This window comes from Cryptotermes secundus, unplaced genomic scaffold (genome assembly GCF_002891405.2).
Source record: "Cryptotermes secundus unplaced genomic scaffold, Csec_1.0 scaffold33, whole genome shotgun sequence".
Lineage (NCBI taxonomy): Eukaryota > Metazoa > Arthropoda > Insecta > Blattodea > Kalotermitidae > Cryptotermes > Cryptotermes secundus.
Genome location: NW_019727088.1, coordinates 1875590 through 1890249, shown reverse-complemented (window position 1 = coordinate 1890249; position 14660 = coordinate 1875590). Strand labels below are relative to the sequence as shown.

General features: G+C 38.5%; 1 protein-coding gene across 1 annotated transcript in view; it reads right to left on the bottom strand.

Annotated features, from left to right (window-relative positions):
• The window catches only part of LOC111864267 (DNA-directed RNA polymerase, mitochondrial), a 48307-nt gene that overhangs the window by 1139 nt on the left and 32508 nt on the right, over window positions 1-14660 (bottom strand). The window contains exons 15-23 of the mRNA XM_023851391.2: window positions 14177-14398; window positions 12722-12883; window positions 10628-10741; window positions 8823-9068; window positions 8119-8278; window positions 7418-7524; window positions 6147-6319; window positions 1404-1575; window positions 182-273 (exon numbers count right to left, since the gene is read on the bottom strand). Coding sequence (XP_023707159.1) covers window positions 182-273; window positions 1404-1575; window positions 6147-6319; window positions 7418-7524; window positions 8119-8278; window positions 8823-9068; window positions 10628-10741; window positions 12722-12883; window positions 14177-14398 — 1448 coding nt within the window. The remainder of the gene's footprint in view (window positions 1-181; window positions 274-1403; window positions 1576-6146; window positions 6320-7417; window positions 7525-8118; window positions 8279-8822; window positions 9069-10627; window positions 10742-12721; window positions 12884-14176; window positions 14399-14660) is intronic.

Sequence of the window (14660 nt, the reverse complement as noted above, 5' to 3'; positions counted from 1 at the left end):
GTTACTTCAGATCACATGTTTAAGGATCTTCAGTGTTCTCAAACACTCTCGATCTACATTATTCCACAAAGCTCAGAGATGGAATATTTGCATCCATAAGGCCCTTACCTCAAGGTTTTTTTTTTTTTTTGTGTTAAGGGGATGAAATATTGTAAATACACCAGTAAAAGTAAAACCTTACCTTTCTGCATAGCTGTATTTCCTCACCAGAAATTCAGACAAATCTTCCAGAATGGGCTGCGAATGCAACGATACAAACTGATTCCTGCAAACCTAAAATACAAAACTATTGTTACAATGCTTTATTTAACAAGAAGCTCTAGAAGGAACTACATGCAATTCTTTGGCCAATTTCTGTGCATAATTTTCACTAGTATAGATTCTGAGCACACCAAGTTCCATGCCATTGCCACATCCGCAATTTTAAGCAACTATACAACAGCCATTACAAGGCAGCAGCCTGTAAACAGTAACAGAGGTATGGTGTTTTCTATGCAGTCTGTGCCGAGATGTTATAAGCAGGGCCAGTTAGCTGTCTCAGGTAGTCAGTTAGTTAGAGGACTACTGTAGTTCAGTCACTGTGAACTGTTACTGTAAGAAGCTGGTAGCTGAGGCTGGGGATAGTGTGGGAACCCAGAGATGGGAGAATGTCTGCTGTTGGAAAGTGATACCAAGCAATGATTAGTGGAGACTAACAGACTGAGAACACTAGTCTGTGTGTGACAGCGATTTGTGATGCGTAGTAACGGTTGTGTAAGAGTTCAATAAATATAATTACCAATTTAAAAGCCCATCTATAGTCACTAAAATTGTAGATATATTACACTATTTTAATACAAAGTTTCATATTCTTGGTTACAATGATCTGCTCCCACAAGTTACACGCTCCAACTTTCAGTCAGGAAATTTAGGAAAAATTAAATAAAATACTTCTACTTCCATTTTCAGTCACAAAAATTTTGACTAAATAGATATGAATATAAGTAATCAATCATGTAATCAGTATCTTCATGTACAACTTGCACCCTCATTTACATAGTGTCAGCTTTAAGAGGCACACAGTGAGGCTCTGGAAGCAATGCACACAAGTAGTTATGCTTGCTGAACTCATGAAATTAGCAACTTAATTAGGAACAGTAAGTAAGAATTTGGAAGTGTATTACAACAAGGGGAAATATATTATTCACACAGCCAGATTTAAAATGATGTTTACAAATTATGTGGAAAAAGATTTACTGATTGTAGGAAAATAACAAATAAGACAGTGGGGTAGCATTCAATGCTATGCAGTGCACATCAATTTTTACAAAAGTTTCATCAGATGATTCTAAAGTTATATGCAAGGTACAAACAAACTGACATGATACCATAAGTTTATCTTCGCTTAGGCAAGAGTATCATACCTTATTCATAATATCTACACTACTTGGGTGTGTCCAGAAGCAGTCATGAACTGAGACAAATGTGATGCCTTCCCTTTCACAGAATAGAGAAGTTAACATCATGTGACTAGAGTCCAAAGAGTGGATGAAATTAGGTGGAAAAGCATTTTTCTGTTTCATCACATTTGGCCGCCTGAAACAAATATTACACACAATGATCTCACTCCTACCTGGAGTACTCTCTTTTGCACCCATTAAAATGGGTGGTGATTCACACAGCAATAAAGGGTGAACAAATAAAGGAGGATTGGCTACATAAACCTATATAGAGGGTGATTCACGAAGTTTTACCCCAGCTTATGGTACATATTCCTGGGGTTATTTCCTGCAAAATTTCCTTATAAACTTTTGGTCAATTTTCAATAGTTGCAGAGTAACAATAGATTTTCGAAACGCATCATTGTGAATGCAGTGCTATGCTTCAGCATGGGCGACCATACGTTCCAATCAGATATATCAGCAGATAAGGTAGACTGGTTTGAATGTTGCGCGTAGGTAGATAGGCAGAGTGGTTCATACGCATGCGACGCATTGTGTTGACGTGCAGGGAGACATTTTTGAAAATCGTATGTAAATCCATTCGTCTTGTAAAGCACTAAGTTTAAAGGAAACAGATTGATAGAAGGGTGTGATATGCAACCATTGGTATGTTTACAGAATGGGATGCTGAAAATAATGTAATTTTGTAACACAAAATCGATGAAAAATGTTGCACAATGCAACATTAAGAAATTGAAAAGAAAAATCTGGTTTTAGAATGCTTCTTTCCTAAAACATTAACAGTTTAAAAAGTGTCTGTATTGTATTTCTAACTTGTTCTGACTGAAACTCAAAGAAAAAAAGATTTTTCGCCAGTTTTCAAATTACTGTATCTATCTAATTATGAGTTGGATACCATTAGTATAGTACCAATTTTTGTTCCAAATTACCTCAGGAATGCGCTCTCTAAGTGGGGGTAAAACTTCGTGAATCACCCTATATATATATATATATATATATATATATATATACATGAGGGATATCTGGAAAGTAAAGATAAAAGTCCAGTAAAAATAAAAGGGACATACTTTTTTCAGAAATGGCAGCGCTGCCATGTGAAATAGAAACTGTATGACAGGAGAGAGTTCACAGGTCAGTCACGGCAATGTTGTGCTCTCAGTGTGTGTGTTTAAAGTGGCCGTGCTGATTCAAAATCCCACCAAATGTGAGGTCCGTGCAGTAAATATCTTCATTCAGAAGGAGAAACTGCTGCCAAAATTCATTGCCAACTTGTTTCTATTTATGGCAAAGATATTATGAACAGGCAAAACGTGGCAAAATGGTGTCATGAATTTGAAGCAGGAAAAAGTGATATTCATCATGAAATAAGTAGTGGAAGGCCATCGTTGTCACTGATGAAATCATTAAAAAAACTGATGAAAACATTCATGGTGACAGACGTTTAACCATCAGTGAACTTCATCAACAATGTCCAGAAGTGTCAAGAACTGTTCTCCATGGCTAAGAGAGCCGGCAGGAGATTTCTACGATGCTGGAATAAAAAAACTTGTTTCAAGGCTCACTAAGCGCATTGTGATCCATGGTGACTATGTTGAAAAGTAAATAAAGGTGTGCTGTAAAAGTGATACAAGTGAATAAAAAAAAGCATTACAAATATTTTCTGGGCTTTTTATCTTTACTTTCCAGACAGCCTTCATACTATTACAGTCTCTGTGAATAGCTGATATCCTATTAGATTTTTATATCATACCTGACTCAACATGTCAAAATGTTCTCAAATGCAGAAAAATATTTATCTTGCATGTAGTTTATTCACTGTGATAACAATACAATAAATTTTTCCTAAAACAAACAGAGAATAATGCACACCAGTAAATATGGTTTCATTATATTGGTGTACAAAAATCTAGTACTATGTATTTATTTTAAGGAACCTTCACATTTCACGTAGTGGCAAGAGGTCTGTGTACCAAATTATGGGAACTACTGTACTACACTGAATTGTGAGAAAAGGCTGGGGTCTTTTCAGTCTACACATGAAGACGATTTTAGGATATGTATAAATTGGGTGGAAGGACTGCTAACATCCTTATGGACAATACAGACACAAAATGTGTGGAAAAGTCAAAAAGTAAAGGTCATTTTAGCACATCACAGAAATAGTGCTGACAGCACTGAAAAGATAGTGGATATAAACAAAAAAACCTCCACTCATTTGTTACTAGTTGTTTTTTATTGTCATCTGAACAGTGATAATGCTGTGATATGTTTCATATGGCTAGTCTATTGATAGACTATGTCTGGATACAACAATGATTAGACCTGATTTTTGTGGTAACAAGGGTGTGAAAACTTTAAGATTTAACCCTATGCAAGCCACCAAATTGATTGGATTGGCTTGGCATACTTGCAATAGAATTGTCACAGCCGAAGAGAGTGGATCATTATCAATCATGCAGAACAGCACTTCTGTCAATACTGATACAGTTAAGTTTTGAGGAAAGAACAGGATTTCTCAGTATCTACAACCACAGACCTTTGAAGGTAAACTTAGAAGGTACTGATCGTAGGTTTTTCTGTACAACTGCATTTACTCCCCCTGCAGCCTTGGTCTTTCTAGAAGGTGTGGCCTAACAGTGAAAGGGTTAAGGAAGAATATTAGTTCAGCATGGCAATAACTGTATGGCCAGAGGAAAGGGTACTGACCCTTTGACTGCCAAGCCTCACTGTAGAACTACTTGTCCAATATGCCAAGGCCTTTGGGGATAAATGCCCTTGCACCAAACAAACCCCATAATACTTCTGTAGACTACATCTGACTGACCACAGATGTAGAAAGCGAGAGCTTCTAACACTATAGTGATGGCTTTGGTTTCTACAGGTGAACCCTAAAAAATTTTGGACAATGCACCCAAGAAATTAGGAAAATTCTTTTACAGGATGTTACAAACAGGTGTCATCTGGTATCTTGAATAATTACTACCCTTCAAATCAATATACTACTCTGTCCAAAAAGTATCCGACCTTGGGCCAGGAAAAAAAAAGTTCTGTATCTGGGTGGTTACAATCGCTGGAAGCAATTCCGGAAGGTTTCTTTTGGAATGGTGTGCAGCTGCGCCATTGCGTTCTGTATGATGTCCTCGCGCCTGTCAAAATGGCAGCCTTTTAGCAGTGTCTTCAATCTTGGGAACAGCCAAAAATCACAAGGAGTGATGTCAGGAGAGTAGGGAGCCTGGCGAACCTGCGGAATGCCATGCTTGGCCAGGAAACCTTGGATCAGGTGTGATGAATGAGCTGGGGCGTTGTCATGATGCAGCTCCCAATTGCGTGCATCCCACAGCTCTGGCCTCTTGCGCCGAACTGCATCATGAAGATGGTAGAGGACTTCTTGGTAGTACTCCTTATTGACAGTCTGGCCTAGTGGTGTGTACTCATGATGCACAACACCCCAGTAATTGGAAAAAAAGTCAGTATCACCTTCATATTGCTCCGAACCTGTCATGCTCTTTTGGGCCTCGGAGATGTTGGATGCTTCCATTGTGATGCCTGGACCTTGGTTCCCGGGTCATATCCGTACACCCACGACTCGTCACCAGTGATCACAGTCTTCAAGAATTCAGGATCCCTGTTGGCGCACTCCAGCATGTCCTGCACAACCTCAAGATGGAGTTGTTGCTGCTCCGGTGAAAGCAGCTTGGGCACAAATTTTGCCGCCACTCTTCGCATGCCCAAATCCTCAGTTAAAATTGTGTTTGTGGAACCTCTGCTGATTCCAACCTCATCAGCAACTTCATGGATGGCCAAACGACGGTCCTCCATGATCAGTGTCCGCACTTTTTCAATGACATCAGCATTGATGGCCTTCCGGAACGCTGCTCACTGTCCGCCAACATACGGCCATGTTTAAAGCGTTTGAACCATTCTTTAATTTGAGTGACCCCCATTGCATCATCGCCGAAAGCCTGCTGAATTTTGCGAACTGTTTCTGCTTGGGTAACCCCAAGTTTCTGACAAAACTTAATGCAGCATTGCTGCTTCAAGTGTTCTGTCATCTTGAGCGAAACAAGAATGCAACGAACACGTGTTACACCACTTCGCTATCTGGCAGCCACAGATGCAGCCAGCAGTGTTGCGAGTCAGTAAAAAATCACACATGCGCATGAAAGTCCCTTCTACCACTACGCTCAGTTTCCCCACCCCTTTGGCCATTACTTACAGAGGAAAAAATGAAGTCGGATACTTTTTGAACATACGATATAAAGACCCAAGGATGGACTTCAGACAATCACATGTTGTTACTCTGAACACTGCAGACATACAAGTATTGATACATGCTCTTCATAAGGCGCATTATTCTTCCATTGTCTTCAAGTAGAGAATGTCTAAAAAATGCTTATTCCAGTATTCACAAGATTAAATTAATATAACTAGCAAATTTCCTTAATGCAAAAACTAATACCAGATTACTTGTTCCCTTCATATAATACATTTCCTCTCTTTCTCCAAACAAATATTAAAACAATACTTTAAATTATGCCATAACCACTTCCATGTCTTCTTCAATTCCTCATTCATAACCATCTTATTAGTCGGTGCAATTCAGTAACCAATGCAAGTGATAAAGCATAGTTAAGTAAGCAAACGTTCACTTTACTCTTTCTTGGTCTCTACATAACATGCCATATTGGGCTGAGGCTGACTTACTCAAACATGTCCAATGCATAGTGCTCCTTGATTTCCTTCACAGTGGACTGGGCTTCTAACTTCTTGTTGGGGCGGCTGTAGGGCTGAACAATTGGAAGGCCCAAAGGTGTAACCCATTCTACATTCTGGCCACATACTTGTGAAATGAGTCGTGCACATTCAGTAAACCAGTCCTGGTAAAAAAAAAAATAACAATTTTAATATAAAAACAAATTAATACAATATTTCAGTATAAAATACAGAGATTCTGTTTACTGTGTGCTTATCCCTTGTAAAGTGTTGGTAATGCACAACTGTCCCTTGCTTACATACCATGCCATGAAAATGTAAGCGGGAGTGGAAGTGAAGTGTAATTTATAATTAATTTCAGTATTAGACAAATGAGTCGTTAGCCTCATGCTCTGCCTGCTCTGACTCCCCTGTATACAATACATAGGAGGCTTGGTTGGCCCAGAGCCAATCTGGATATAGTGGTCAACAGAAAAGTATTTGCCAGTGTTGGGAACAAAACCCTGGTCATCAAGCACAGCCAGTCACTACACTCACTAAGCTACTCCAGTCCTGAGTTATTCTCCTGTAGCATGATAAATGTAAAAGGATTATGTCTTAACTATCTGTTAATATGACAATGACACAAGAAGGCATGCTGACATACTATAAGAATCCAATGTCTGCCCAGTATGTCCACCACACTAATCCCGAATATGCTCGTTTCCAGTTTGCTATGTCTATCTTCAAACAAATTCTGAATACACTCATGTTACTTGTTTCTTTTAGCACCTGAATTTTCATGCCTGTTCAGAGAAAGCAAGTTGCAGAATTGAAAACCATTTTTCCAGACAAAATCCAGAGAACAAAAGCAGAAGTGGTTTATGTTATGTCTTTCGCTTAGTGCAGGGTAGAGACCAGCTGGGTCCACTTGGCATGGCGGCCACTGACTGGCCTATTGTACCTGCCCCAGGTGATCATGATGATGAATTTGGTGGAATGAAGATTGGCAGGGGAAACCGAAGTACTCGGAGAAAACCCGCACCAGCGTCACTTTGTCCACCACAAATCCCACTTGACCAGACCCAGGATCGAACCTGGACCACTGCGGTGGGAAGCCAAGGACTAACCGCTTGAGCTATGGTGCGGCCTTATGTTTTATAAAAAGACTTGCCTGGAGAGTACGTCAGTGCCTGAAATATGCACAAAAGTTACGGCCTCTTGCAGTACGATGTTTATGAGTATCATAAAAGTTGGTCATATTGCTGTATATTAAGACACACCTGAATTTCCTTTGTAGATGTAAACATTTCTTGCAGGCTTTCAAATGTCTTTCCAACAAGATATGTTGATCCTTGCCAGACATAATCCTTAGGGAAGTTTTCTATATCTGTAGGAGAAATACAGAAGTTTCAGTTTTGAATCATATTTAACATATTCGTGGTGGTAAGGCAGTTTTCTGCTTCTACGACTCTTGACCTACCTAATGGAAATTGATCCTGCACAATACAAAATTTCAAATCTTGCAGTATTTCTTGACAGACATCACCAACCAATGGTTTTACAGAAAGCTGACATATTAGCATCAAGACAAAAGTTAGCTCAGCGAGGGAGGGATTTAAGAGAGGCAATACTCTTGCCAGGACAGCAGGTTTCTCTACAAAAATGAGAATGTTTCAGAAATGTGTTCTCTCAGCCATTACTAGACACATTTCACAATGAGTACTGAAAAGTCTGAACAAAATCCATCAAACAGATTGTATTTGTTCCTTTTACTTTTTATTTTACTTTAAGTATGTTCAGCATTATGTACTTATGAAGCAGCCAACTGCTGCAGGTAGGCAAGCATCAATCCACCCAAATGCAAATGTATTAACAGCTGAAAACTGCCAGAAAAGAATCCAAAATGACTGTTGGTAGACAGAACAGTAAATTGAAGGCTGTCAATAAACTCACAAGTGCATCATAATGCTAACACAATTACCTTTCAACTGGCGAGCAATCTGAAGTCGAGCCCCAAAGCGTGTTACTCCGTACACAGTTGTCATCACGGTTTGCTTGATCACTTTTCTACTGATATAACCTTCTAAGACTTGTGCTATTTTCAAACCTGCTTCAGCATCCTTGATCCTTTCCCTCTCTACCTACGTTCACACAGAAATTACAAAGTTAGATTTTTGCCATAATCTTTTACTGTTGATTATTTGTAAGACAGATGTAGCCCATCAACCTGTTAAAAACATGAGAGGACGAAATGGAACAGGATATAAATTTGCTGAGACATTAATTGACAAGTTAATGAATAAACTGCAGCAATGTAAAGCCTCACTGATAACTGCATTTCAAACATGATTCTGTATGCTATATTAGCAATTTTTTGGTAATTATATTTTTAGTGTGTACCATGTGACTCTTTCAATGGGGGAAAATAAAGCTGACCAGTCACTTCCATTTCATGCTGCAATTTAGAATGGACAGACCTTAGGTACATAGACAGCTCTGTCTTTGTCTTTTTCTTTGCTCTCTAGAGATAGGAATCATTTTATGGAAAGCTGGTGTCATAAGCAATGACTGAAACTTATTATTAGATAGAGTATTCATTCTTATCTAGATTCCACCATAACCAGATGCTTATAGGTAGCAATGTGAATTCTGCAGTAGGTCATGACACAACAGAATCCAACTCACCAGTGCTGCAACACAACTGTACACGTCTTGAGGGCGTGCTGCTGCTTTAAGATTAACACTTTCTGCCCCTGCTTCATCTCTTCCCAGGGCAGCATAGTGCTGCAATCCATTGCAAGATCCATCTTGGTGGACAGGAAAATGGCATACATAATTTTCTGGGTCTCCAGATTTCACAGCCTTGGCTATTTCCATGCAACAGGCAAGAGTCTGCCAAGGTTCCTCTGACTGAGCCCACCACATACGGCCCTGAATAAAAACAAAGCATTGTACAAGATAAGATACATAACGCACTCTTTCCTCTAGGAAAAAAATTTATCAACCTTCCTCAAAAACATTACAACAGATTTTCTTTTTATTTCCAGATAGGGACCAGTGACAGACCCTTATGGTCATGGAAATTAATCTTTGGATTTGTGGTGGACAAAGTGGCACTGGGGTAGGTTTTCTCCAAGTACTTCGGTTTCCCCTGCCAATCTTCATTCCACCAAATTCTCCATCATCATAATCACCCGGGGCAGGTACAATAAGCCAATCAGTGGCCGCTGTGCTAAGTGGACCCAACTGGACTCCACCCCCCACTATGCAAATTAGACTGAGGGTGTTTGAGAACAGGACACTGAGGAGAATATTTAGACTGAAGAGAGATGAAGTGACAGGAGGTTGGAGAAAACTGCATAATGAGGAGCTTCATAACTTGTACTCTTCTCCAGTATAATTAGAATGATCAAGTTAAGGAGGATGAGGTGGGTATGGCATGTAGCACAAAGGGGGGGAAAAGAGGAATGCATATAGGATATTGGTGGGAAAGCCAGAAGGAAAGAGACCACTGGGAAGACCAAGGCATAAGTGGGTGGAAAATATTAAAATGGCTGTTAGAAAGACAGGATAGGATGGGATGGTATGGATTGGATTGATCTGGCTGATGATAGGGACCAATGGACACTTCAGGTTCCATAAAATGCTGGGAAATTCTTGGGTAACTTCAGAATTGGCAGCTCCTCAAGAAGGGCTGAGCTCCATGAGTGAGTAAGTATTGCACAAATATAAAACTCCATATGACTGAAATCAGCTTTCAATAACTACAACACAGCATGCCTATCTGAACTATTTCTTTTATTAAAGATACATTATAACAATCTCCACAGTGACTCACTTAAAAAAAGTGTCTCTACATGGTATTTACCTCATTAACCTCAACAAATTTTATTTAAGACTTTTTTATTTTGTGAAGGTTTTTAATAAAGGCATCAGGCAGGTTACTTTTAGGCTTCAAATGAATTGGATGGGATTGAACAGTTCAGTCAGTAAGGTGACTGGCTATGGGCTGGACAACTGGTGTTCATCTCCTGATAGGGGCACAGAGTTCTTCTCTTTGTCACTTTGTGCCAACTTTCTAGGCCTGCCTAACTCCCATTCAATGGGCACCAGGAACTCTTTTCTTGGGGGTGTTCAGAACATAAAACTGACCACTCACATCTATCCAATGCCATGGTTAAGAATGAAAGGAGCTTTACTTCCACTCTCTTGCGTCTTCAAAGAGCAACTTTGTCTTTAGTTTTATCTTCAAATAAAACAGAAGCTTTGATTTGCTGAGTGACTCAAAAGTATCATTTCACAATCCTATTTTATTACTGATATCAATACAAAACTCTATGCCGATTCATTGTGATCATTGTTAATAGTGCAAAAAGTAAAAGTAGACATGACTTACATATCAGGAACATCTATACTATTTGCTTTATCCTGCTCCTTATGAAAACTGGAAAAACAAAAGCAAAACAATTACCATGTGTTCCTCAACTTACAGTTAGAGGCTTCTCAGCAGAATCCATGATTTCAGGCAACAGTTCCTCTGCCAATTGAAGCCTTTCATCCACTGTGTCTCGTTTCTTTAATCCAGTCAGATTGATCAAATGGATCTAAATCAAAGAGCAAGCACTGAACAACAGAAATCTGTGATGTCTTGGGAACAGTGACACAGTTTCAGTAATGTTTATCTGGAATTTGAGATGCAATGTTAAATCCTACTCTTCAAATAAAATCACACTACTTTCATACACAGAATTTCTGTGAAAATCTCTTTATTTCCATTCATGGCAGCACTGACTTTGAAACATGTACAAAATATTGCCAACAGATGGCAGAGAATCTTCTGTTAACTACAGCACTACATGTGACCCCTAAATGTGTAAAAGAGAAAGCTTACCAAAATCATTGCTGTGGGGGCTCTGGCATATGATTTAAAAAATGAAATACAGTGTGGTGGGGTTCAAAGAGTGGAGGCATAAGGGATGAACTTGGTGTTGTTTGTTACTGAATGACCAATTTGTGTGTAATGTTGGCAGAATATATCAAAACTGACATTACCTTTTACACTCAACTCAGAAGTAATGATCAGGCATTCATATTAATGGCATACTTCATGATATGCCTCATGTAAATATAGTAGGCTAAGAATGAAAAATAATAAAATGCCAATGTAATGTATGTGGTTTTTATGTACCACTAAAGAAACTACTTGCTGGGGAAACACTGGTAGGCAGGTAATCCAGGTAGAATGAACTGCCCATCACAACCTCCTGCCATGTTGTAAGCACTACAGGACTCATACTGCACCCAGAACCCAAAGACAGTCCTAAAACAAGCTACTTAGTTTTGTAAAAGCAACTTTTAATACACTAATCATATCTTCTCATGTGAACTGAGTTTTAATTACAGACTACTGATATTTTCATAATACTGAAATCCATCATACTGCAAACATACTGCAAAAGGGAAAGTGTGACAGGTTGACAATACTCAATTGCACTAAAAACTTCATTATGTTGGCATTCAGTACAGACAAAATTAAATCTGCCTCACAACTTCTGGTGTACACCACCTATACCAACTTCTATCAAAATGCGTTAAGCAGTTTTGGAAATAAAATATACATATGAATGGACAGGCATTCATTTATGTACGTAGGTAAGTCAATAAGTAAGTTACAAATGGATATAGAAGTTAAACAAATAAGAGTACTGATTTGAAAAATGCCTTTATTTCTCAACATAATCTCCCTGTACATTGAGGCACTTGAACCATCGTTTCACAAGCCCCTGAAAACCAGCAGCATAAAATTCTTTGGGCTGCTGTCGGAATCAGGCAGTGACTGGGATCACAAAGGCATACTGCTCACCTCATTCCAGCCTCAAGGACAAACCGTAAATGCAGACTCCTACTGTAACATCCTCAGGAAACTTTGTAAGGTCATTCAACGGAAGCGACCAGAACTCCTCATCAAAGGCATGCTGCTCTTGCATGACAATGTGCGTCCCCATACTGCCAACAAGACAAATGAGACGCTGGAAAATTTCAAGTGGAAAGTCCTTGAGCATCCTCCGTATAGCCCCAACCTTGCTCCAAGTGACTTCCATTTGTTCGGCCTTCTTAAACATCATCTTTCATCTAACATTTTCCCAACGATGAAGCTGTAGAAAAGGAAGTCACCGCCTGGTTCCGACAGCAGCCCAAAGAATTTTATGCTGCTGGTTTTCAGGGGCTTGTGAAACGATGGGACAAGTACCTCAATGTACAGGGAGATTATGTTGAGAAATAAAAGCATTTTTCAAATCAGTACTCTTATTTGTTTAAGTTCTATATCCATTTGTAACTTACTGACTTACCCTCGTACTTCATGCAAAGAACATAGAAATGTGATTACAACAGAATGTTAATGTTAACATCCTTCAACTCCTCAGAAGAAATATCCATCCTTACCTGTCTTCCATACAACTAAGAAGCAAATTTCACAGCATTCATTCTATTATCAGATACTAAATTCCTATATAGTGAATCAAACATGTTCATTAGTGATGTGCATTGATTCCTACATGTGACTTGTAAAATTATCAACTGACCTTAAGCCAATCAAAGCCATTAGGTCCAAAAGGTTCTCCTTTAGCAAAACAAAGAAGAGATCGTGCCATGTCTGAACCCAAATGATTCAAATGTGGTGGACATGGATAAACTCGACCTCGGAAATCCATATTATGTGGAAGCCAGAAGATGCGTTTCCTAAACTGTAATGAAAGAAACAGGCATTAGAAAGAATTTGCACTGTTTTGAAGTTAACTGTTTGATTGTGCTAGTATTTCATCTTGTCATCAACAGATCACAACATTATTTTCTCCTGCATCTTTCTTTGACCAAAAAATGTGTTTTTCTTATAAATATATATAAAAGAAACGGTTAAAATAAAAACAAGCAATAGTATGGATCTGCAGCCATCTGCAAGGGCAGACAGGGTGTCTTACAAAGTAGTCTTTAAAGGGTTAATGAAAACAGCAAGATGCAGTATTACATATTCATGAAAGCAGATTATTTTAGTACTAAATTTACATGAAGGAACTGGAGTGTCACAGTCCGTATAGCAACAGGCTACCAGCTGGACAGCCAAGGGGTTGGAGTTTGAGTCCTGGCAGGTATAACATGGTTCTTCTCTTTCCACATCATCCAGACTAGTTCTGAANCTGGGGGGGGGGGTATTCTCAACATTAAATGTGGGTAGCAATTTTAGGCCTGTGGGGAGATCTCATCAAATATATTACATGATGGATCCTCTATTAAAACCAGTCAACAAGTTTATATACTTCATTCCATCTTATGTTAAATTAGCAATAATGAGCAGCAAGTTGAAAGTACATCAAACATGGAGAAATATAACAGTTACAGAGCTGGGTTCATAATTATGATTATATATTGGGAAGAAAAGAATTGAAATTGAAGTTTATTTTTGAGCAAAAATTTGTTTCTCAACATTATGCAACTGTAATTTTCCTACCCTCAATCAACATTATGTAGCTGAAATTTCCTCCCTCAATTTAGTGCATAAATTTATACCCATAAAGTAGATTCTCATACTGCATGCAACACAACTTTCAACACAGAGTTTTGTTAAAAAAAAATGCATAAGTTACACAAGCAAATATCGTATATGGGGAATCAAACATATATTCAGGGAGAAAATATAATGAGCAAACAAAATTAGGTGCTGTGAAACATGCAACAGAACCATGTTATGTGCATAAAAAGCACCAGTAAACGGAAAAATCATTTCATAATTAAATAATGAAAGCTGTTAAACACCAATACAGTGGTAATGATGGTGGTTGTGTAAGCAGAAAAAGAGTACCATCTAAGTATTCTACTCATGAAAAATTAGTTAGGTAGTTACCTGGTTAATTTTCTTAAAAATGTTGAAAGTTTGTTAAAGAAAAATAAAGCTATGTACTACAGCATATACTTTTTCTAACTGATCTGAGATTTGTAATGACTAATGGCAAATTCTGAGGTCTGACAAACTTTCCACTTACATGATTTGCCAAAGACAGTCTATAGAGGGTATCACACCATAAACTATACATCTCTGCTTTGCGCCTTCTCAGAGCCATTCTCTGTCGGAAAGCTTGGAATCTCTCTTTTTTTGTCATCTCTGGAGTAACTGCACTAGGAGCAGGACAGGAAGATGGCGGTTCTGGTATATCTAGTTGCTGAGAACCTCCACTATTGAACACCTCAATCGCTACATCGAGAACCTTATTGGAGAGACAATACAAGGCCTACATCAGCCACAAGACATATCAAGTGAATGTAAATATTTTATGTTTCTAAACCTGATGCTGGTAAGAAAACAACAAAACAACTTCATAGAATTGGGTAAGAGCAACCAGTTTCTCTATTTATTATAATTTCTACTTCAAGTCTGTTTACTACAATCATAAAACCCATTAGAAGTTTTCAGCAGTACACTACCTACCTTTTCATTTTAGAACTGTTCAATTAACAAATATCCCCTTT